This window comes from Cucurbita pepo, chromosome 3 (assembly GCF_057944985.1).
Source record: "Cucurbita pepo subsp. pepo isolate OVF chromosome 3, ASM5794498v1, whole genome shotgun sequence".
Taxonomy (NCBI): domain Eukaryota; kingdom Viridiplantae; phylum Streptophyta; class Magnoliopsida; order Cucurbitales; family Cucurbitaceae; genus Cucurbita; species Cucurbita pepo.
In genome coordinates this window covers 822,575-845,719 of record NC_141800.1, presented here as the reverse complement: position 1 = coordinate 845,719, position 23,145 = coordinate 822,575, and the positions used below count along the sequence as shown (strand labels likewise).

The following is a 23,145-nucleotide window of genomic DNA, read 5'->3' as shown; positions in this document are numbered from 1 at the left end:
TTCTCTCTCTCTCTCTAACACATGCACATAACAAATACACAAAACCCTATGTCTCATCTCTTTCTCTCTCCTCTTCTCTCTCTAAATAATAACAAGAAAAATACCCTTATTTAACAGGTGGGGAAGGGAATGAGCCCTAAAGATATATATGTCCGACTAGATAAGGACATACTCCGATATATATGTTGCATGAATCAGAGAGAAAAACATATAAAGAGAGAGATTCTCGGTATGTTCTCTCCCGATCAAATATGGAGAGAGAAACAAATTATTGTATATGACAAACGCAGTGTAACTATCTCATAATACTAGTGACTCTTTGACTCTTTAACAACAGTTAATCTGAAACTATTAAGTCGTTTAGGCTAAAGACGAACGGTTTGATTTTACTAACTAGTTTTACGTTTTTTTGTATTTGATAGTTATAAAAATAATCTCTTATTGTACTAATTAATTACATATATGTTTTAACTCTCCCTTCCCAGTAAAAAAAAATGATTAATTAATAATAAAAAAGGAATATTAGATGAGTTAGGTTGTGCTCACTACGTATAATTGTTAGCCTCAAAGTTTTTAAATCAGACAATATTTGCGAGTGGTGGACTTGAGCTGTTATAAATGGTATCAGAGCTAGACACCGGGTGGTGTGCCAATAAGACGCTGAGCCTCAAAGAGGGTGGATTATGAGACCCCACATCCACTGGAGAGGGGAACAAAGCATTTCTTATAAGATGGTAGAATCTCCCCCTAGTAGACGCGTTTTAAAATAGTGAGGCTGATGACAATGCGTAACGGGCCAAAACAGACAACATTTGCTAGCAATGGATTTGATTTGTTATAAATAATATTATAGTGGGCATTGTATCAGCGAGAATGTTGAGCCCCCAAGAAGGGTAGAATGTGAAGAAAATCTCTTCCTATTAGACGCAATTTAAAACCAAAAGACTGCGGAAATACATTAAAACTGTGATTGATTTGAATCGAATCATCATAAGTTTTTATCCATAATTTTCCCACTTAAAAAAGCAAGAAAAATCTCAAGCACATAAATAAGAACAAGGTACTTGATTACATTATAAAATCAAATACAAAAGTTAAAATGACATGAACGTAAAGATGATCGCAACATTACATACGGATACGAGTAGAAGAGGATGGGCCAAAGTTTAACATCATCCATGACTTGTAATATAACAATATGCTCCACATGAAAGACATATCATCGACACGTCAATTTTTTCTCACATGTCAATAATTAATATGTCGAAATTTTAAATAATAATATCTCATTCGTACCGACTTTTTATATATAAAAAAAATAATTTGATTTCATATATAATTTCAACAATAAAATCACCCTTGAAAATTATGAAAATGTGGTAAAAAAAAATATCCATAAAAGAGGGATGATTTTGAAGGGAAGATAAATGCTTTGGGAATTGGGACTAATAATACATTTCACGTGTCTCTATCCATGAAAGGAAGGGGATGCCAATAATGTTGCCCTTGAAAACAAAAATTATTCCCTTTCATTTCATTTATTATTTATTTTATTTTATAATAATTGTATCAAATGCAAAATCAAGAGATCTTGTTCTTGAAATATTAGCACTCCAAATATCACAATAACCCATAACATTTGGAGGGTGAGCATTTATATCTATCTAATTTACACGTTGCTCGAGAAAATTATAGATTTTCAAGCCAATCAATGAGTTTGAATAGTAGTTCATTCGAGCATAAATGAGTAGATAAAATGTAATTATTATTCTAAACATTGATGGTTCGATCAAGTTACTGATATCAACTATTTCGTAACGACATTTTTTTCTCTAAGAAGCTTTCTCTATGAGATTCGCTCTAGGATTAAAAAGTATCTAAGAACATCAATGGAAGTATAATATACGAGTAATTGAATATATACTTTTATTTCTTAAAGAATAGATTCTTCCAAAGAATGATTTAATTCCACAAGAAAAACATAGGGCTTAACGTTCCTTTGGTATCAACTAAATGCCCATAGAATGTTCTTTTGTCTTCACTAATAAAAATAATGCTTCCATTTGCTATTATGTAAGACTTCAACAAGTCCATTTCAAATGCCTCCATATGAACATTATTAAATAAATGACCTCACTGCTATTCAAAAACTAATGTGAGGGTCGGCATAAATTACTTTATTAAATCTAAAAGGATAGGCGTGTTAGGTTACGATTCATATATAAAATACGACATATTCCATTAAATAATCTCTCTCGTCTCTCGCATCTCAAACCGACATGTTACAAAAATAGTACAAATAATACTTAATTTTGAAAGGAAGAGAAAATGACGTTATAGAGATTTGATCTGTGTATGTATTGTCAAACATATGAAGGTTAGACATTATTTAATGCATAAAAGATAGATAAGCAAGAATCCAGGAAGAAAATGACATAAAAGAGAATCAAATGGCATCATGTTGGACTTAATAAATATATCTAAACCTGGTCACTGTCCTGTTCAAATGAATAATCAAATAAAATTGATTACTGAAAACAAATATATCTTCAACCATAGTAAAACTGCACTGGAAATTATTTGGGAGGGGCCAAGTAATTTTGCATAGAACAAAATGTATTTCTATGAATATAATTGAGCAAAATTATTGATTGCATATGAACATTTGGAGAAGTTTTAAAATCTGCTCCAGGAGTGTAAGAATATAAGGAAAGGATTCCAATATTAAATCTGCATCAATCTGTACCAACAAACATACTATACCCTTCTCCAACCCCATAAAAAAAAACTACCTAAAAAGAAAAGTGGAGTTGACCCAGGAAATATGTCTCTATTCTAGTATACCAGCTTCTCATTATGGTAGTTTTCAAAGAGAAAAAAGAAATGTCATTATAGTTAGTTCTTTCCTTTAGAGATTGTCAGCAGATCCAATGTATAAAAAGAAATGAACTCTTCTCCCTCTCCCTCATTTAGACCTCCAACCACCTTGTTATACAAGTGGTGGGGGGAAAAGGTGGGAGATTGAACCCTAAATGTAGGCTTAAAAACAAATAAAAATCAGTGGGCCTATCTTGCCTTTGAAAAGTTTTGTAAAGTTATGTATTAGGTGATCTACACACATCTAATTTACAAAGCTAACCCCTATATAGTTCTGTTAAAACAAGGAGTCTCAATCCTTATTCCTTTATCTCCATCTTCACCCAGGCTAGCGGGCAGAGACTCAAGGACTATCATCGCTAGCCTTAGAGAGGAGCAAAGGACAATCATGTCAATCAATTCCAACTGTGCTCGTCTTCGGTCAATCACAAAGTATGATCTATTAAGGATTGTTGGGAGGAAATCCCACGTTAGCTAATAAGAGGATGATCATAAGTTTACAAGTAAAGAATACATCTCTATTGGTATGAGGCCTTTTGGAGAAACCAAAAGCAAAGCTACGAGAACTATGCTCAAAGTGGACAATATCATACTATTATGGAGAGTCGTGGTTCCTAACATGGTCAAGATCAAAATTTTGAGATACATGTAATATCCACACCAGGGAAGGATGGGAAGACCAACTATGCACTCCAAGACCTCAAATAGTAACGATATTCATCAGATGGGAAGACCAAGTATTGTATCAAATTTATCCGTCGAGTCCTATATAGGAGCTAAGGTATTAATCATGGAGATCAGTGTTCGATTTGAAGTCGAAAGCAAAGAGAGGGTTGCACAAGTGAACATTCAAGAATCAAGCAACATAACCAAGATTTGATAATACAGTGTGAGTTGTGTAAAAGAATATGACATACAAATAATTGTAAACAACACAAACACGATCGGATAATGTACTCAATATAGATACTCATCTTAGCAAGCTTCACACAAATATTCTACAAGAAGATGAAGAATTTTCCCTCTCTTAGCTCACTTCTTCAACACACTGCAGAGGAAGCAGACTCTATTAGAACTTCAAAATGCTTTTTCCATGGTCAACCAAAAAAGAAACAAAACAACTTCTGCTAACATATCAACGGTTTTGAGATATAATTACATGATAAAATCTCTCTAAATAAAGGAAATGGTTCTGGCTAGATGAACCATGACACCTCCATCCTTTGTTCTGACAGGGTCCTCCTTATCTTTTATAACCAGTGTATAAGGGGTTATTCCTTGCGACCTAGCGGACACCTCCAAAGACAAGGGTACTTATCTTAAGACCGTTCCCCAGGAGAGTATTTTGATTCTCATTCACCATCACAACCCAAAAGAGGATCCCAATTGATTGCACATTGGACAAGAAGCCAAGCATATCAAATTACAACTAACCAATACCTACAGAGATCCAGGCTTCTTTATTCTTTCCAAAGGCATTTTCCTCGAATAATTTTAATAAGTAACTTAATCCACGCCGAACATCAGTTTACTAATGAAAGAAAGAAAGAGGAGGGAGGGAGAAAGAAGGAGAGTAGAGAAATATTACAACTACTTTTTTTCCTTCACAACATGAATCTTTTTCTTTCTTTCTTTCTTTCCTCATTTTTCTTCTTTTTTATTTTTTATTTTTTATTTTTTTTATTTTTGTAAGAGACCAAGCTTTCTTGGAGAAAAATGAAAGAATGTACAAGGGCAAACAAAAAAATTAGCCCAACAAAAAAAGACTGCAATCCAACAAAATCAAACCAAGGTCAAAGTTACGAAAAGGCCAAGCGACCAAACTAAGGTCATAGTTACGAAAAGGCCAAGCGACCGAAGCTCACTAGGAGGTAATGAACTTCGCCGTCAACCAAACCTCATCACACAAGTTCTCCATCTCTCTAAAATTCTATTTTTCCTCTCTAGCCAAACACCCCATAAAATAGCATATGTGAGATTCAGCGAAGGAAATAGTAAGACATTGCACAAGATTATAATTATCATTCTTTTTTAGGGGGCAAGGAGGTAGAAGGTAAAAACTTACTTGTATAGATAGGCAGCAATACCCAAGATTATACACAACAAAATGATATCAATGCAGAAATTTCTGCTGGACCTTAGCTGTAGCAAAATAAAACCCACATTAGATACACTTACAAACGTCCTACAAATATACATATAAATCAAGGTATTGTGCATGCACAAGGATAAGCACATATGTGCACAGGGATATACACTTCAGGAACCGACAACAAAGGTTAAATAATGAAGATTAGAAGAACAAAGCAAAACCTGGTTAACTGTGTCCCTTAATCTAACGTTGGTGTTCTTAAGGTCAGATGCAGCCTTGTCCACCTGACATGATTCAAAAGGTAAATTTGGTGATGATTATAAACATGAACATCGAGACTGCAAGTACATATACATTTATGTATGAATAAATAAAGATGCAAATACCTTAGTGTCAATCTCGTCCATCAAAGGAACTTGCCTGTCTATTTCCTGCAAATAACATGCGACAGTCACTATCAACTAATATACTGATAATGAAAAAAAAAAAATCCGGGGCATAGAAGATAAATAACCTCATTCATATCATGCGCCATGTTCTTCAGAGTATCCAACCCCTCTGATATCATGTCTAATCCTTGATCCTGCATGTGCGCAAAACAAGGGGTTTAAACCACAGCCATTGATCAGTAAGCATGCAGCCTCCGTTCTTGAATAAAGAGACTACACTATACATATAGTTTACCTGCTTCATTTTCCGCATTTCATACTCTTGTCTGAATTGACTCGACTCCTCAGTGTGTTGGAAGTACTCATTATCAAATCGCCCATCTTTTATCAATTCAAATGTGCAGGTCAAAAATACGATTAATGCAAGGTACTCGCAACTAAAAGTAAAAAGAAATTTTCGCAACAATGGTTGATCGAAATTCAGCTAAATTTAAAGCATCACCCGAGTCAAATTTGATTTCAGCACGTGAAGTTGAGGAGTTCCAACCCCCATTCTTCTTTGAGGAAGAAGTAGTTCCATCTGGTATAGCTTGAATCCTATCCGGCAATGCAAGCACCAAATCATTTCTAGTGGTAAGATCTTCAGTTGATAGTCCTTTAACCTGTAAATAGATTATGTGACCATCCCATGCAACATATAGGAAGAAGCAAACACAATTCAAATCCAGTCGCTCAACTTCAACAAGAGTATAAAAATTCCAAAACCATCCTAAATGCAGAATGAATTTAGGAAACTAATCCATTCATCACAATCCTCTCATCAATTCATATGAAACATCTAGGTTTAAGCTGGAATTTGAGCAATGAAAGTGAAATTTTAAACAAAATCAGTGAAGACAGTGAATACAAACCCTCTTTACAGCTAATCTCTGCAACTTGGGGACCTCCTCTAGTAATCGAGCCTTGGTATGACGAATCTCCGCATTCAACGCCACAACCGATGCCCTATTCTTCTCTCTGGAAGCATCCTCCGCTTTCTACACAAAAAAATAGCTCCTAAAATAGAATCCAATCCTCCGCACCGACAAAGTAAAATGCAAAATCATCTACGAATCACTAAAAATGACGATTCAACCACTGAATTAAATCTAGATCAGAAAAGCAACAAGCTACCAATATGATAACCTTCATTTCCCTATCCAGCAACAGAACGAGTAGGAACTGAGAAATTGACTGAGGGATCAGTGTCAAACCTGGAGAGCGGCTTCAATGTCGGCTTCGACGGTGGCATAGAGTCGAGCGAATGCATCGTCACCAGAGACATTGAGATCTCTCTGCTTCTCTACATCATATTTGTCGTACTTCTGGCAGATCGCGTCTACTCTGGTCAAAAGGTCGATCACGCTCATCTTCGATTCTTCACCTCCGTGCTTCGATAGGGTTTCCGGTGAGCTACAACTGTGAACGCGGTTCCGAATATCTACAAAAGTTGTGCGCCAGTGCCAGTACCGCCGCTGATTGAACAAAACTCCCGCTGATTGTTCTACTCACCGAGGCAAACTTTCAGTTTAAAAGCTTTAAATTTATGATAAATTACGACTAATTTGTCACAAAACAAACAAACAAATAAAACTCACAAATTTTAAGCTTCCATTTTTATGTCTAATTTTAAAAATCAACAAAATCGTGGAATTTGCTATGAAAAACCACCCCATTAATTAACACCCGATTAAACAATAAATCTAAAATTTCATATAAAAACAAATAACAATTCCCTTTTATCCTCGAATTTTAGGTCCAGAAGGAAAGCCCAAAATTGTGAAGCCCACAGCAAAGTGGCCCATTTCATTTTTCAGGCCGGAAGTTACCATCAAGGCCCAAAATGGAAAGAAAAAGTTGGCTTTGGGGCATTCCGAGAATTGAACTCGGGACCTCTCGCACCCTAAGCGAGAATCATACCACTAGACCAAATGCCCATTTGTTGGTATTAAACTATATAATTATATAAAAATTAAATAAAGAAAACAAATTAAATAATTTTTTTTTATGATTTTCCTTCAATATATCTCTTAAAAAAATAATTTTTAAAGAAATTTTAACTATAAAATAAAAAAAATAATAATAATAAAAGTAACTCATCTCAAATTCGTAACGTATAAAATAAAAAATTTAAAGATATTGTAATATCGAGTCATTACTATCACTATCTTAATGAATTCAACTCAAGTCGAATATAGATAGAGAATAATTTTTTTAAAAAAAATGGCGCTTAATACGTAAAGTACAGGGGTAAAAGAGTAATTTGATTATAGAAAAGAAAAAGAAAAAAAGAGAAAGGATGTGGATTGATATTCACTTATGGCCACATCCTCCAATATTCCTTTAATTTTTTATTGGGGTTGAGAACTCATTCCTTCTTCTTTCATTTCCACCACAACTCTGTGTTCACTTCCATGGCTTCTTTTATATCCCAATCTTTGTTTCCCTTCCACTCTTTGCTCTTCCATGGCTATCAACAACACAACCACTTCATGTCTTGTTTCAGCCATGGATCGCCTTTGGCACCACCACATCATTCTTTCCTCTTCACATCCTTTCCCTTCCCATCTCCACCCAACTTTTCCTTTCTCAAACTTCCCTTCTTCCCTTTCCTCCGACCGCATCTCCCTCGACGACGACACCTCCCTCCTCTCCCAGGTAACCCTTCTCCCTGTGCTCGATAGGATATCATAACGAATAAGAACGACAACGATTTTGAACTTACGATCTCGTGCGCTCTACTAAAAGTGATTTTGATGTTTGTTTTGTATAGGAAGATGATAGTATCAATGGAGACAGATACAAACAAGATGGAAAGAGAGAGTCAATGGAAGAAAGTGTCAGTGATCCTGAATTTACAAGTGAGTTGAATTATTATTACTATCATACATAAACTTTGAAACCCAATTAATAAAATGTGGAGAATTGTTGTGTGCAGTGAGGAAAAAATTGAACAAATCTATGAGTTGTAAAAGCTTGGGGGAGTTGGAGCTGGAGGAAGTTAAAGGGTTTATGGATTTAGGGTTTGAATTCACGAGAGAAGATTTGAGCCCTCAAATGGTGAAGTTGGTACCTGGTTTGCAAAGGTTTAAAACTCGAATGGACAGACAAAATCTCGAAGACGACGACAACGACGACAATAAGAAAAGAGATATAGCAAGACCATATCTTTCAGAGGCATGGACAATAAACCGACCAAATTCCCCTCTTTTAAACCTAATGATGCCAAGAGTTTCTTCAACCACTGACATGAAGAAACACCTAAGATCTTGGGCTAGAACTGTTGCAATTGAAATTCAATAAGAAAATTTTTACACTTATTTTAATTTTTATTTATTTATTTTTAAACAATTTTGTTATTTGGTTAATTATATATATATATATATATATATAAAAGTTCAACGAAATCGAACCATCAATTTTTAAGATGCATAGGTCGAAAAGAACATATATAAATAAAGAACTGTCGTGTTTTATAATAATCAAAACCCATACAGTTTTTTTTTTTTTTTTTCTAAAAAAATTATATTTATGTCTACTGACACTTATTATTTTTTTGTTGGAAAAATTAGTCCAATAATGCATTTTTTTTAATTAGATTTTGGGCCTCGTGGCTTGCATCGCTTAGAATGGGCCTGATGGTTGCCTCCCTTAAAATGGGCCTGACTGCTTGGAAAGCCCAGGCGTTGGAAATAATGGGCCGCATATGGTGTCGAACATTTTATTTATTTAATATTTTTTGAAAGCTACTTTAATAAATAAATACTTTTAATTCTTTAAAATATATGGGATTGATTTATCTTCAAGATTACGTTTCCATTTAAACAAAAAACAAAAAAATCACTCATGATATATATATATATATTTTATTTATTTATTTATTTATATTATCCATCAGCGAATATATGGATACATTTTTTTAGTGAGAAGCAAAAGATAAGGCTTATAAGAAATTAAAAGAGAGGGAGAAAATCAAGCAAAAGTCAAATTTGATGTAAAAATAAATAAATTAATAAAAATACCCAAAGCTCCTTTGATACCCTTTGATTTTTTTTTCTTTTTAAATAGTTTTAAAAATATTCTTAAAAAATTAAAATTAAAAAAAAAATAGTATTGACCTTTTAAAATTTATTAAAATTTTAATTTTTTTATGTCGGACGAAAATTGTATATATAAACTTCATAAAATATTTCCAAATTTTTTTTTTTTTTTTAAAGCTTATGGATATTGATGTTAATTTAAAAGTTTATGGTTATTTTTAAAACGTGGTATTAATGCTCCGTCCATAGGTTAATGGTAAAGGTTTTTTAATTTGTTTTTAAGCACAAATGTTACTGAATTTTTTAAATAATTTTAAAAGTGTTTTTATTTTTTATTTTTTTAAATGAAAGAATATTAATGAAATCTTCAAAATTATAAATATTTAAAACAAAATATTCATAGTTTCATCGAGAATTAATAGTTTTTTAAAATTTTTATTATTAAAATTTTAAAAAAATAATAATTTTATTAATTTAGTCCTAAATTAAGTCTGAAGACTTAAATATATGGATAGAGTGTAATTTTTCAATGTCTTTAACGTAAACAAAAAACAAACAAAAATCTGAAATTAAAACATATAACTCCAAATATGTGACTAAAATTTTAAAAATTAATTTATATAAAATATAAATTCATAAATTATTAGAGAAGTTTGCAGTCAAATTACGATCCAGCGATTCTGTACTATATCCAATAAAAAAAATGCGATTTAAAATCTCTAAATTTATTTGAAACAATTTTATATTGGGGAAATGTTGAATTTTTCATCAATAATTAAATAAGAAAAAAGAAACCCCCAAAAATGACCAAGTTGGATAGCTTCCAACTCATACTGCCCGCGATCCCATCCCTATTTCCAATTATTTATGCATTAAAAATACAAAAAAAAAAATAATAATAATTTGACTCTTTACAAAATTTAAATAATTTGACATTATAAATGCAAACTTAGAATTGGAACACGTGGCACATAATAAGAGCCTTTTGATATATATATATATATATATATTAACTTAAAACACTTTTTTATAAATATATTTCCAATCAAAATATTTATTATCTTACATTATAAAAATAATCAAAAGAATAATCAAATAAAAATAAATAAATATAAACTTTGAAACGCATGTGCCAACCGAACTTTTTAATATTATTTATTGAAACTCTGTCAAGTTTCCATTGACTTGGGTAGGCATACATAATTAGTATACCCTGTTTATTTATTTTTAAATTTATATTAAAATTTTTAATTATTCGAGTTGAATAATGATTTAGCGATAATCCACAACCACAATATATACTTTTATTTAATATATATATATATATATATATATATATATATATTAAACCACATTTAAAATTAAATTTTAGGTATAATAATAACCTTTTAATTTTATTTAATTTTTGTATTACGAATTTTTTTTTAAGTAGGGCCCACCACTGGGTGCTGGCGTGATATCAAATGGTGGCGTGTGGTCAAAGAAAGTGGCTTAAATGGGAAGGGGACTTCCATTCCACACACTTTTGAATTATAAATAATTTTGTTAAGAATAAGAAATAGAGGTTGGAAAGTGGAATGTTTATTAATGTCAGTAGTCTTTTGAATAGGATAAAAGTTACCCACTAACTAAATCTTGAAAATAAGATAAAATATATAATCAAATCCTAAAATAAAATATGAATGTCCAAGACATATTCCATAATTAATTATTATAATATATTTTTTAAATATTATATTTTAATATAATAAAATTAAGATTTAAATTTTATTTTAACGAATATATGTTAATTATTTGAAAATTTACCTAGCACATTAATTTTCCACTACAAATGACTTTAACATTCTCATTAATGGTGGAGTAACCATCAAAGTCGTTGAAATAAAACAATTTTTAATTCTTTAATTAATTAATTAATTAATTTAATTAACCATCTGAGATTCCCCTACATAAAAATATAATAATAAAGTTGACAAAAACAATTATCAAAAATCAAGTGGAATAAAATTTATAATTATCACGATAATTACAAAAATAATATTTATCGCGTCGGCCGTGACCCAATATAAATGCACAAACACAAAAATAAATAAATAAATAATAAAATAAAAGCCTATGCTCCTTCTTCTACCACTATAAAAAGGACCATAAAAATGGTTGCTCATCATAAACCAGGAAGCTTCAAGAGCTCAACAATGGCGGCCAAGAACCATTTGAGCCTTCTTCTTCTCCTCCTTCTGCAGCTGTTTTATTCAGGTTCAATTTTTTTTATTTTTGTATTTTTTTTACGAAAAATGATAATGTTATTTAATTTAATATGATCCAATTTTGTAAATTTGAAAATAGGAAGGGGCGAACTGCAAATTAATTATTATGCTAAAAGTTGCCCAAAAGCTGAAGAAATTATAAAACAGCAAGTTGCCGATCTCTACTATGAACATGGAAACACTGCCGTTTCGTGGCTTAGAAATCTCTTCCATGATTGCATTGTTAAGGTAATTAATTAACTCAATATTTTAATTGAACCCGTTTAATTTATATATTTTTTAAAATTAATAATTTGATGTAATGTCGTAGTCTTGTGATGCATCTATGCTGTTGGAAACGGTGACGGGAGTGGAATCAGAGAAGGATTCAGAGCGAAGTTTTGGGATGAGAAATTTCAAATACGTAAATAAGATCAAAGCTGCTGTTGAACAAGAATGCCCTCTCACTGTATCTTGTGCTGACATTGTTGCGCTATCGGCTCAATATGGCATAGTCATGGTATGTTATGAACGGTTTATAAAATCTCGTGAGAAATATTAATATATGATTAATTATTTGAAATGGTTTGAATTTGATGTACAGTTAAAAGGGCCTGAAATTGAGTTGAAAACGGGGAGAAGAGATAGCAAAGTGAGCTATTCCCATCTTGTTGAAGCGTTTGTTCCCAGGCACAATGAATCTCTTGTAAATGTTCTCTCCCTCTTTAGCTCCATCGGCATTGATACCGAAGCAGCCGTCGCTCTTTTAGGTTCGTTAATGTCCTCGAACTATACGACTTTTTTTTTCCGATGAGTTATAAGTTTAGTTTATTAACTTTGAAATTACGTAATTCAGGAGCTCACTCGGTCGGCCGAGTTCACTGTGTGAACTTAGTGGAGAGGCTATATCCAAGTGTGGATCCAACCCTCGATCCCGAATACGCAAAATACTTGAAAGGTCGATGCCCGACACCAAATCCAGACCCGAAAGCAGTATTGTATTCGAGAAATGATCGGGAGACGCCAATGATTCTGGATAATATGTACTACAGTAATATACTGAACCATAAAGGGTTGCTCATAGTGGACCAAGAATTGGCTTCTAATCCTCTTACGCTTACCTACGTCAAGAAATTTGCAGCTGATAATCAATATTTCCATGCCCAATTCTCAAGGGGAATTCGTTTGCTGTCGGAAAACAATCCCCTCACCGGAGATGAAGGAGAGATTAGGAAAGATTGTCGCTTTGTTAATTAATCTCAATTTAACCTAATTGAGGTAAAAAAAGTGTATTCTGATGTAAACTTTTCCCGTTCCAGCAAAAGGAAATGTTTAAAAACTATCTCGCTAAAGGAATGAAATTGTTATGAAATAAGGGGTAAATAGATAAATAGTAAAAAGTTGTGGACTAATCTAAAAATTTAACATTGACCAACTGTTTGACTTTGGTACATGAGGTGGAAATTAATTAATAATTTTCTTTTTCTTAAAGAAAAGAAAGCTTTGGAATTAAAAAAAAAAATCGAATAATTCGTATTTGTTAATGCTTAAAAGATAAAACAGCGATTCTTACGTTAAAAATAATGGGCTTTCAAAAGGCCTTCAAAAGCACTCCACCATTAAAAAGTGGAAAAAAAATGAACCAACCTGGACCGTCCGATCAAACTTAGTCAAGATTCACATAATTAGAGGTCCCGTGCGTTGTTTACTACCCGTGGGGCCCGCATCGATTTGAAAATCCTCGTCAGCACCATACTTCTCGAGATTTCCTCCTGATCCTCTACGGTCAGCACCACCAACAACCATGATACGCTCATCATCAAATCCAACCGCAAACCAAACAAATCGGGACCCTACATGTGAAAAAGAGTGAAATAAATCGAACGGTGGCCCACGTGGTCACGAGCTAAAAATAGTTATGTATGACGTGGCAATAAAACGGCAGCGTTTCACTAGTCCATTCGCCTAGTCATTAGTCACCTATAAGTAGAAATTTGAAAGAAAAAAACAAATCGAGCAGATCGTTTAGGTTTGACTTTTTTGTCCCTTTCCCTTTTCTTTTCCTCTTTTCTCAAATTTAATTGATTAAAATTTTGAATTTTTTATTTTATTTCCAATTAGGACCAAATTAACCAAATAAATGTACTTCTAAATTAACCAAATAAATATACTCCTAACAACTCTACAACCAATAGGATAATTATCTTTTAAATAATTAAAAAATATAATTAATACTTTCTATACTAAAATATTTATTTATTTTAGATTAAACGTTTAAATTCTTATTCTTATTAATTTATTTAATATTGTTCAACAAAGTTAAAATATTTATTAAACGAATGCATTTAGTTTAATAATTTTTCTTTTAATAAAGAGAACTTTGTCATGACTTTCAAATCATCGTGTGGAGCCCGAAACTTTTGTGTTTTGAGATGTGCAATTATGGCTGCTTTCGAGAAAATTTGAGGTAATATTTTAATCACAAAATGCACAAAATACTATAAAATTTATATATATTTTTTATTACATTCCATAAAATACATCATTTAAGCTTAGCTAACCATTTTAAAGTTTTGATTTAATAAATTCATGAACTTAAAAATTTATATTAAATTTTTTAAGGGAAAAAATTGCACTTTTGTTTATAATAAGTTACTAAATTTGTAGCGGTTTTGCCAAATCAGAAGATGACATGGAGAACGCAACGATGCCACCGAATAAAAGGCGGCCACGTGGGATGGAAGATAAAAGCGTGGAATCACTCGCCGTTGGAGGCACGTGCGAGAAAAGACGTGAAAAGAAGAAAAAAGGGAAAACAAAGCTTGCTTTATCATCGAAAATGGACCGTTGTGGATGGACACGTGTCGCAACGGCAATCCACTTGTCTTCTTCACTCTCTCTTTGGATTCTCTTAGTATTCGTTGTTTGTATTCTGAGGTTTAGTCTGTTTTTTAAGCCCAAGAAATTCCATTATTCTCTCTCTCTCTCTCTCTCTCTCTCTCTAGCCCGTGATTTGTTCATCGTCTTCTTCAATTACACTCTGGCCGATAAGGAAAAACCAGAGATGGGTCTGAAGAACAGAGCTTAATCTCAATAATGTTGAATTTCTCTCCCATTTCCTCTGTAATTTCCTTCACAATACTTCTTTTTTCCTTTTCCAGTACTGCCTTTTTCGATTTCTCTACCACCGCCGTCTCCGCCGCCGAATTTGACTTCGGAACCGTCGCCCTCAGCAGTTTAAAGCTTATCGGCGATGCCCACTTGAACAATGGGAGCGTCAGACTTACACGAGACCTCGCCGTCCCAAATTCAGGCGCCGGGAGAGTCCTCTACGCCAAACCCATCAGATTCCGGCAGCCGGGGATTAGTTATCTCGCCAGTTTCTCCACATTTTTTTCTTTCTCCATCACTAATCTCAACCCGTCGTCGATCGGTGGCGGTTTGGCGTTTCTAATCTCGCCCGACGATGACACGCTCGGCGGCGCCGGTGGGTTTTTGGGGCTGGCCGACGATAGGGGATTGGGATTCGTGGCGGTGGAATTCGACACGTTGATGGATGTCGAATTTAAGGACATTAATGGGAACCATGTCGGATTGGATCTGAACGACATGGTTTCGTTGCAGGTTAAAGATCTGGACGGAATTGGAATCGATCTCAAAAGTGGGGATACGGTAAATTCGTGGATCGAATACGACGGGTCGGCTCGGATCTTCAAAATCTTCGTTTCGTATTCGAATTTGAAACCGACAGAACCCCTGATGTCGTTCAATCTCGATCTCGACCCGTATTTGAACGATTTTATGTACGTCGGATTTTCCGGTTCCACACAGGGGAGTACGGAAGTTCACAGTGTGGACTGGTGGAGCTTTACGTCGTCGTTTGACTCGAATTCCCCACCCGGGTCGGTTCCGCCGCCGCCAACGACGACGCTGATGAACCCAACGGCGAATGTCGTCCGGTCAACGCCGCCGTCACAACCTCCGTCGGGTTCAGATTCCAACACCCAAAAGAATACCAACTCTCCATCCTGCCACAATGGACTATGCAAGCAAGGTGCCGGCGCGGTGGTTGGAGTTGTGACGGCGGGGGCGTTTGTTCTAGCATTATTCGCCGGCGGGTTGATTTGGGTATACTCCAAAAAGATTAAGCGGGTTAAAAAATCGGACTCCCTCGCTTCAGAAATCATCAAAACGCCTAAGGAATTCACTTACAAGGAGCTCAAAATCGCCACCAAAGGCTTCAGCTCGAACAGAATCATTGGCCATGGCGCTTTTGGGACTGTTTATAAAGGGATTCTGCCGGAGACCGGCGACATTGTGGCGGTGAAACGGTGTAGCCATAGTACACAGGGGAAAAATGAATTCCTCTCTGAACTTTCTATCATCGGAACTCTCCGCCACCGGAATTTGGTCCGTCTTCAAGGATGGTGTCACGAGAAAGGCGAAATTTTACTCGTTTACGATTTAATGCCAAATGGGAGTTTAGATAAAGCTCTGTTCGAGGCCAGTACGCCGCTGCCGTGGCCTCACCGGAAAAAAATCCTTCTCGGCGTCTCCTCTGCTTTAGCCTATTTGCATCAAGAATGTGAAAATCAGGTCATTCACAGAGACGTTAAAACCAGTAATATAATGTTAGACGAAGGATTCAATGCCCGTTTGGGCGATTTCGGGTTGGCCCGACAAGTGGAGCACGATAAATCGCCGGACGCCACAGTCGCCGCTGGCACAATGGGATACTTAGCGCCGGAATATCTCCTCACCGGACGGGCGACCGAAAAAACCGACGTGTTCAGCTTCGGCGCGGTTGTTCTCGAAGTCGCCAGTGGCAGACGGCCGATCGAGAAAGAGAGCGGCGCCGGAAAATTTGGCGTCAACAGTAATTTAGTCGACTGGGTTTGGAGTTTACACCGGGAAGGACGGCTGTTGGCGGCGGCTGATGGGAGACTCGGCGGGGAGTTTGAGGAATCAGAGATGAGGAAAGTTTTGTTAGTTGGGTTGGCTTGTTCTCACCCTGATCCGATGACCCGACCCACAATGAGAGGCGTAGTGCAAATGTTAATCGGCGATTCTGAGATTCCGATCGTCCCTCGGTCTAAGCCATCGACAAGCTTCAGTACCGCTCATTTGCTTCTCACTTTACAAGATAGCGTGTCCGATCTGAACGATATGATCGCCATTTCCACTTCCTCGTCTGACCACAGCTTCAAGGGCGAGGATTCGATCTCACTGGAGGATCGGACGGCGGGAAGTCCATCAATTGTTTGAATCATTTTCCACTCAATACGGTACATATATTTTCACAGAATTAAATTATTATATTTTTCAATCTTATCCAATATTTTTTTAATTAATGTACGACACAATAACCACGCATCAGCATCCAAGTGAGATGGTGGGGCCCACCTTTTTTTTTTTTTTTTCTTTCTTTTCTTTTCTTTTCTTTTCCGCTTTTAGAGTTGTGGGTGGATGTTGCTTTCAAATGAAAATAATAATAATAATTAGGTTTTTAGTTTATTTATTAGGATTATTATTAGGTTTGGTGAATCAAATTTTAATGGATACAGACTTTTTTCCCCTTATTTTTACTCATTTAATAATAGTTATTATTAGTCCTTCTCAATAAATCTTTTTACTCAAATTTTAATTAGTTTTAACGGCGGTGTTTTATTTTTCAAACAAAAATTAATCAAGGTAATTAATGATATATATATATATATATATATATATATATATATATATATATAAGAATTAGATATAAAAAAATATCTTATTTGGTAATGAGGCTATCGACAACGGTCTAAAGCGAACCATATATTTGAATTTATCATCACACGAAACAATTTCTAAACAAAAGTAATAAGTAAAATAGTAATTTGATTTGCCACGTGTAATACATGCATTATTATTTTAAATTGAAAATATGATAAAATCTCAAAATCTTAAACTATTTTTATCATTACCGTTATTATATATTTTAAGGTACATTTATCTATAGTTATATATATTAAATTATTAATAAATTAATAAATATTATAATTAAAATGGTCAACTTAAAAAATGAAAAAATGAAACGAATGATTGAAAATTTTAATAATAGCAGCTGACTATAATCCAGAAGCTAAAATAAGAATTAGAAAAGTAATTTTAAAATATGAATATTTACAAAAATAATTAAAAACCTACGAGCGTACACGAGTCACGAGCCCATTGCAATGAAAAGAGCGGCCCATAGAAAGCACAGGACCCGGGTGGACCAAATCGCCGATTTATATGAATCTTCCCGTTTTTCTTAGAGCTCGCCGACAATTTGTTTTTCCGTCAACGCTTCACCGCTGATCCGATCTATATAATTGGCTTTATTCAGGATCTTCCTGCCGGCCGATCTGTCCGGCTCTGAGTTGTAGACATGGCTTCAGCCAATGGCAAGGTACGATCGACGAAGGGAATCCCCCTTTGTTTCTTGCTTTTAGCGTTCAATTTCACGAGATCTGTGCTTTTTTTAAATTCCATTTCTGATTCCGTGTTCGAATTCCTTTTTCTTCGAATTGGTTGTTTGGATCGATCAGTATGAGTCGAGGCTCGTCTTTTTCTTCTTTTCTGAAACCTTGATTTCATCTGGTTGGGCGGTGCTGGTTTGAATCGGAACGTTGTTTTGTTGGCTGTAATTGTTTTGGATGAAATTTGAGTTTCTGGTTGTTTGGCGCTCGCATTGTAGGATCTGTAAATCTTGGTTTTATGGATGAAATTTATTTCTGGGGGAAAAAATCTAGGGAAAGACGAACCCTAAAGGCGAATTGTCGTTTCAAAATGGGAAATGTCGAGCGATTGGGTTGGAAAATTGTGATTAAACTGCTTTGCAATGTCTGCATTCATCATTAAAGTTCGGATGATACTTGAAATTGTTATTACTTTTGTAGATAACTAATTTAAGATCGAAAGCGTGCTAGGTTTGAGAAATATGGTGAAGAGAAGCCATTTTGGTTTATGCTTAGTGTTAAATTAAGATATAACTATGAACGAAACTGCCTATTATAGGTGAATTATGAGTTCTCCATTTCTGAAAGCGCCTAATCAGTAATTCCTTCATTGGATCCGTTCATAATATGAACAGGGAAATATGATATGGTGTGCTGTGTTCACCAAAATTGTTTGTGGCTCATTGTGATGGGTTATTAATTGTTGTTCTGCAAGTGAACAGGGCAATGTGATCAATGACGTTGAAGCAAAAGGATTGAATCCAGCGCTAATAGTTCTTCTTCTTGTTGGTGGGTTGCTGCTGATTTTCCTCGTAGGGAACTATGCACTTTACTTGTATGCACAGAAGAATCTCCCTCCCAAGAAGAAAAAGCCAGTATCTAAAAAGAAGATGAAGAGGGACAGACTGAAGCAAGGAGTGTCTGCACCTGGAGAGTAAAAAACAACAGAAAAGAGAGAAAATTTAGCTCCCCGAGGTTTCCTTCTCTGTAGAACGTTTTGATTCTCAAAATTTTCCTACATAGACTATCTTGAAAGTTGCTACAGGTATTTCCTATATCTGCTGTCTTAAACTCTTCAGAAATTGAACTTGATTATGAGTTTCTTAACTCTTATTACATGGGCTCTTTTCTCTACGTGCCGTTGACTCTTCACTACTCATGCTCATCTTCTCTTTTTGGCACACACCAGAAATATTTTTGTTTCTCCATTTTTGAACAGCCTTAGCTCAATGCTTTGTACTGCTGGAATCCTTTTCTTTTTTTTTCTTGGACTGCAAATGTGAGATCCCACATTAGTTGGGGGAGGATAACGAAGCATTCTTTATTAGTACGTGGAAACCTCTCCCCCTAGTAAACACGTTCTAAAAACCTTGAGGGAAAGTCCAAAGAGAACAATATCTGCTAGTGGTGGTTTTCGGTTGTTACAAATAGTATCAGAGCTAGGTACCAGGCGATGTGCTAGCGATGAGATTAAACCCTAAAAGGGGTGGACACGAGGCGGTGTGCCTGCAAGGACCTTGGGCCCCAAAGGGGGTGGATTGGGGGGTCCCACATCAATTGGAGAACAAAACGAGTGCCAGCGAGGACGCTGGGCCCTGAAGGGGGTGGATTGTGAGATCCCACATCGGTTGAACGAAACATTCTTTATAAGGGTATGAAAAACTCTCCCTAGCAGACGGGTCTTAAAAACTTTGAGAGGAAGCTCGAAAGGAAAAACTCAAAGATGACAATATCTATGAGCCGTTGGCTTTTTTGAAAGGGTGGGGTTGGCTAGATTGTATACTCTAGAGAGGAGAGAGATTGCATTGCTTGGTTGAGTGGATGTGTGCAACTCTGTTAAGGAAATTGCAAGGTCACTCTTTTCAACAGGAATACACTCACAAATTTGTGACAAGAAACATGTAGTCAACCAGGGAAAAGACGTGTTCTTGTGGGGGGCGGGGGGCCATTGCTATTTGAATTTGGTGGAACACTGGAGAACATTGAAGCCTGGAAAAGCTTTACCTTTCAGTGAAGTAAGTAAGTGATGTTGTCCCCTTTCTGCGTTTTTGTGGGATTCATTGTTTTCAAGTCTCAATCAACATAATTGCGCCTTCTGTGTCCGAACAGGCAAAATGCTGATACAAAACACTCAGCTTTTAGACTTTTCCTGTTTTGTTTTGTTGTCATTTAGCTCACTTGCTTGCATTGCTATACTACACTCTCGCAGGCAACTCAGTATATCTTTTCATATGGGCAAAAGCAGTAGCCCATTTTGTTTTTTGTATTCCTCCTGCTAAACCCACGGTACCTCTTTAAATTATCAATGTCTTAAATGACTTTGGTTTCTTGACGTCCACCATTGCAAGATCGAGTCATATCTCTTAGATAGGATGATAATTAGCGTTTTATCCACTAAGCTATGCTCAAATAGAATGACTTCTTATTAGTTTCTAGCTCAACAATTACAGGGGTGAGAAATGAAACCATCATCTTTAACATGGTAATTGATGTCTTTATTCACTCAGTTATACTCGAATTGACAGCTTATTAGTCGTTGCTAGACATGAAAAATAGATTTATGAGGGTGGCAATTGCCCTTTAGCTGAATTTAAAGGTTTGTCTACTTCATCACATATTGATACTTACTAACGTGTCGATATGAATTTTCAATATAGAAAATGATATAAAATTGCACATAATGAGAGATAAAGTCACATAATTGAACAAAAATGAAGCAAAACCATTGTTAGTAAGTAAAGTTTTGAACAAAATTGTGAGTTCTTGAGGGATGAAGAATGTGGAAGGAGACAGGACATGTGAAGAATGGGGGAGGATGGGTCTTCTGCCAATTACACAAAATTGTCCATTTCAATATTTAAAAAAAAAATAAATAAATAATAAATTCAGTCAGAGTATCCAAAGATGCTTTATTTAAAGCTCTCCCTTCCATAACTCCTAGAAGTTACAACTTACAAGAAGTTGTGAAATAACCAAAAGCAAAAAACATTTAATTCAATTTCCAATCCAAAAAGAAAAAAAGAAACCCAAAAGTTATTCTCTGTCTGAAAAAGTGTATATTAATGGTGCCATGCCAATGCATCTACAGAGAGAGGCATTAAATACAGAAGCTCTAGATTTTGATGGGTCAAGAAAATTAGCGAAACTCCAAGCTGGGATTGAAGCTATGGAGATTGTTCTCACAGCTTCAGATATGAGGAATTTATACAAAAAAAAAAAAAAAAAAAAAAAAAACTATCAATATTGAAGTAAAAACAATGAAACAGTAAGGAGATTGAGATTTTGAAGTGGTTTTTTTTTGGTTTATATATCATGAATTGTTTGGTGAGCTTGAATCAGTAATCCCCAACCTTCTCTTTTTCCAGAATCCCAGTTCTGGGTTCATCTTCTCCGCCGTTCTCGACGGCGCAGATTTGCAACGTGTCAAAATCAAGGGCCGAGACGAGCTTCCCAGTCCTTCTTCTTCTTCTTCCCCTGTTTTTTCTCGTTCGATATTGCCCGATTTGATGATTCTTTCTGTGGTAGAATCATCGTCGATGTTCTTCATAAATTTCTTGTCCTCCTCGAATTCTAAGCCTCCACTCGGATCTTGATCAGAAACTGAGGCTCTTTGGGATGTGGGTTTCTCAATCTCGACCGTTTTGCCGCCATTGTTGGGCTTTGTGCTCTGTTCTTCTTCTTCTTCTTCTTCTTCCTCTTCTTCGTGATTTTTCTCGGTTCTCAGAGGAGAGCCCCAAAATCTACTCGCTAATGATGTCGATCGATATGGAGCAGATCTGCATCTTGTTAGTAACAATGCATTTTTGGGCGGCGAAGAATGAGAAGAAATGAACGCTTCGACTGTTTCTTCTCCTTCGTCGTCGTCGATGGGGGCGACAACTTGTGTCTCTGAGTTCGGAATTTCAAATCCGCCGTGGACGGGGGTTTCATGCGGCGGCGATTTTTTTCTACTTCTCGATTTTCGGCGGAACCCAACTTGGAAAAATGAGACCCATCTCTGAAATATTTGAGAAGAATTGGGCTTGATTTTTTTTCGAAAACAGGGGCATAACAGAGCAGCTCGGATCCAGCGGCAACGGCGGCGCGTAGGCGCACCAGAACGTCTGCTACGGCGCGTGGAGGAGCGGCGAACTCGGACCTGGCCGATGCAAGTGACTTTAGGGGACGAAGGCTCTTGGGTTTCAATGGCGGTGGCGTTATTTTTCTTTCTCATGAACATCATCGGACTCGCACGCGACCTTCCTCTGCTTTTACTTCCCACATTGCTCCTCAAAAACCTCATCAATGGCGGCGGAAATTTCTCCGTCCTGCCTGGGCTCGAAATCGGCTTCGCCGATGGCTTCATTTTCAAAACCCCTCTTCTTCTTGGAACACTGTGCGAAAAAGATACTCCCACAGAGCTCTTAATTTCGGTTCGTCTATCTCAAATCGCCGCCGTGAAGATGGGCAGTTCCCGGCCGAGTTCTTCACTGGTAGAGCTAGAAGGTTTCGTTTTTCTTTTTCTTTTTCCTTTTTTTTTTTCTGCGGGGAAATATTTGTTTTGTGTGGGAATATTTATATGTGTGAGTGCACGGACGGTGAAACGACCGCAGAGATTTTTGTACACTACAACACTGGAAGTTTTTGTTTGTATGGGGGTATTTCGGTAATTTGGAGAAGAGGGTTCATTTATTTATTAATATTTGCGAAGCTATTAAATGTTTATTTATTTATTTATTTATTTATTTTATATATGCAGAGGTAGCCGTTTTATTTAGTCTTTGAAAATTCGATGTGTGGATCATTTGTTTTTATGTTTCCCTCTTTTCACACTAAATGGAGTTTTGACTTTGACTTGTGATTTAACACCAAAATAAGAGGTTAAAATAGTGGTGGTTACACTGCCCTATATATCTTATAATCTCGAGCGTGCATTATTAATCGGTCGATGTAAGTCTTGAGCTCAAACCAACATGTTAGTTTTATAATTCGGTGAAAGCATATGAC

General features: G+C 35.6%; 6 protein-coding genes and 1 non-coding gene across 8 annotated transcripts; 4 read left to right on the top strand and 3 right to left on the bottom strand.

Annotated features, from left to right (window-relative positions):
- Positions 1-3,725: 3,725 nt before the first annotated feature.
- Positions 3,726-6,989, bottom strand: LOC111789790 (syntaxin-71). Of its 2 annotated transcripts, XM_023670481.2 has the most exons (9): positions 6,612-6,978; positions 6,270-6,395; positions 5,861-6,020; positions 5,654-5,739; positions 5,484-5,552; positions 5,356-5,400; positions 5,191-5,253; positions 4,943-5,019; positions 3,726-3,925 (listed from the first exon to the last, which is right to left on the bottom strand). In XM_023670481.2, the coding sequence occupies exons 1-9, from the start codon at positions 6,765-6,767 to the stop codon at positions 3,910-3,912; spliced, it is 798 nt and encodes a 265-aa protein (XP_023526249.2). In that variant the 5' UTR covers positions 6,768-6,978; the 3' UTR covers positions 3,726-3,909. The 2 variants fall into 2 exon arrangements, with proteins under 2 accessions (XP_023526249.2, XP_086977960.1); XM_087121834.1 differs by lacking the exon at positions 3,726-3,925 and having other exon boundaries at positions 4,939-5,019; positions 6,612-6,989.
- Positions 6,990-7,262: 273 nt separating this feature from the next.
- On the bottom strand, positions 7,263-7,334 carry TRNAP-AGG (transfer RNA proline (anticodon AGG)). Its single transcript has one exon. It is a non-coding gene; the product is annotated as a tRNA-Pro (tRNA).
- Positions 7,335-7,749: 415 nt separating this feature from the next.
- Positions 7,750-8,733, top strand: LOC111786779 (uncharacterized). The gene is made up of 3 exons (XM_023667006.2): positions 7,750-8,055; positions 8,171-8,258; positions 8,336-8,733. The coding sequence occupies exons 1-3, from the start codon at positions 7,864-7,866 to the stop codon at positions 8,698-8,700; spliced, it is 645 nt and encodes a 214-aa protein (XP_023522774.2). The 5' UTR covers positions 7,750-7,863; the 3' UTR covers positions 8,701-8,733.
- A 2,827-nt stretch (positions 8,734-11,560) lies between these two features.
- LOC111790132 (peroxidase 21) lies at positions 11,561-13,118 on the top strand. The gene is made up of 5 exons (XM_023670960.2): positions 11,561-11,693; positions 11,784-11,932; positions 12,015-12,203; positions 12,288-12,453; positions 12,540-13,118. The coding sequence occupies exons 1-5, from the start codon at positions 11,591-11,593 to the stop codon at positions 12,938-12,940; spliced, it is 1,008 nt and encodes a 335-aa protein (XP_023526728.2). The 5' UTR covers positions 11,561-11,590; the 3' UTR covers positions 12,941-13,118.
- A 1,230-nt stretch (positions 13,119-14,348) lies between these two features.
- On the top strand, positions 14,349-17,204 carry LOC111791408 (L-type lectin-domain containing receptor kinase VIII.1). The gene has a single exon (XM_087121908.1). The coding sequence runs from the start codon at positions 14,780-14,782 to the stop codon at positions 16,946-16,948; it is 2,169 nt and encodes a 722-aa protein (XP_086978034.1). The 5' UTR covers positions 14,349-14,779; the 3' UTR covers positions 16,949-17,204.
- Positions 17,205-17,895: 691 nt separating this feature from the next.
- LOC111789836 (DNA-binding protein S1FA) lies at positions 17,896-19,293 on the top strand. The gene is made up of 2 exons (XM_023670540.2): positions 17,896-18,110; positions 18,882-19,293. Exons 1-2 carry the CDS (start codon positions 18,090-18,092, stop codon positions 19,095-19,097), a joined length of 237 nt encoding a protein of 78 aa, XP_023526308.1. The 5' UTR covers positions 17,896-18,089; the 3' UTR covers positions 19,098-19,293.
- Positions 19,294-21,023: 1,730 nt separating this feature from the next.
- LOC111790135 (protamine P1 family protein) lies at positions 21,024-22,504 on the bottom strand. The gene has a single exon (XM_023670966.2). It carries the CDS (start codon positions 22,502-22,504, stop codon positions 21,470-21,472), a length of 1,035 nt encoding a protein of 344 aa, XP_023526734.2. The 3' UTR covers positions 21,024-21,469.
- Positions 22,505-23,145: the final 641 nt, after the last annotated feature.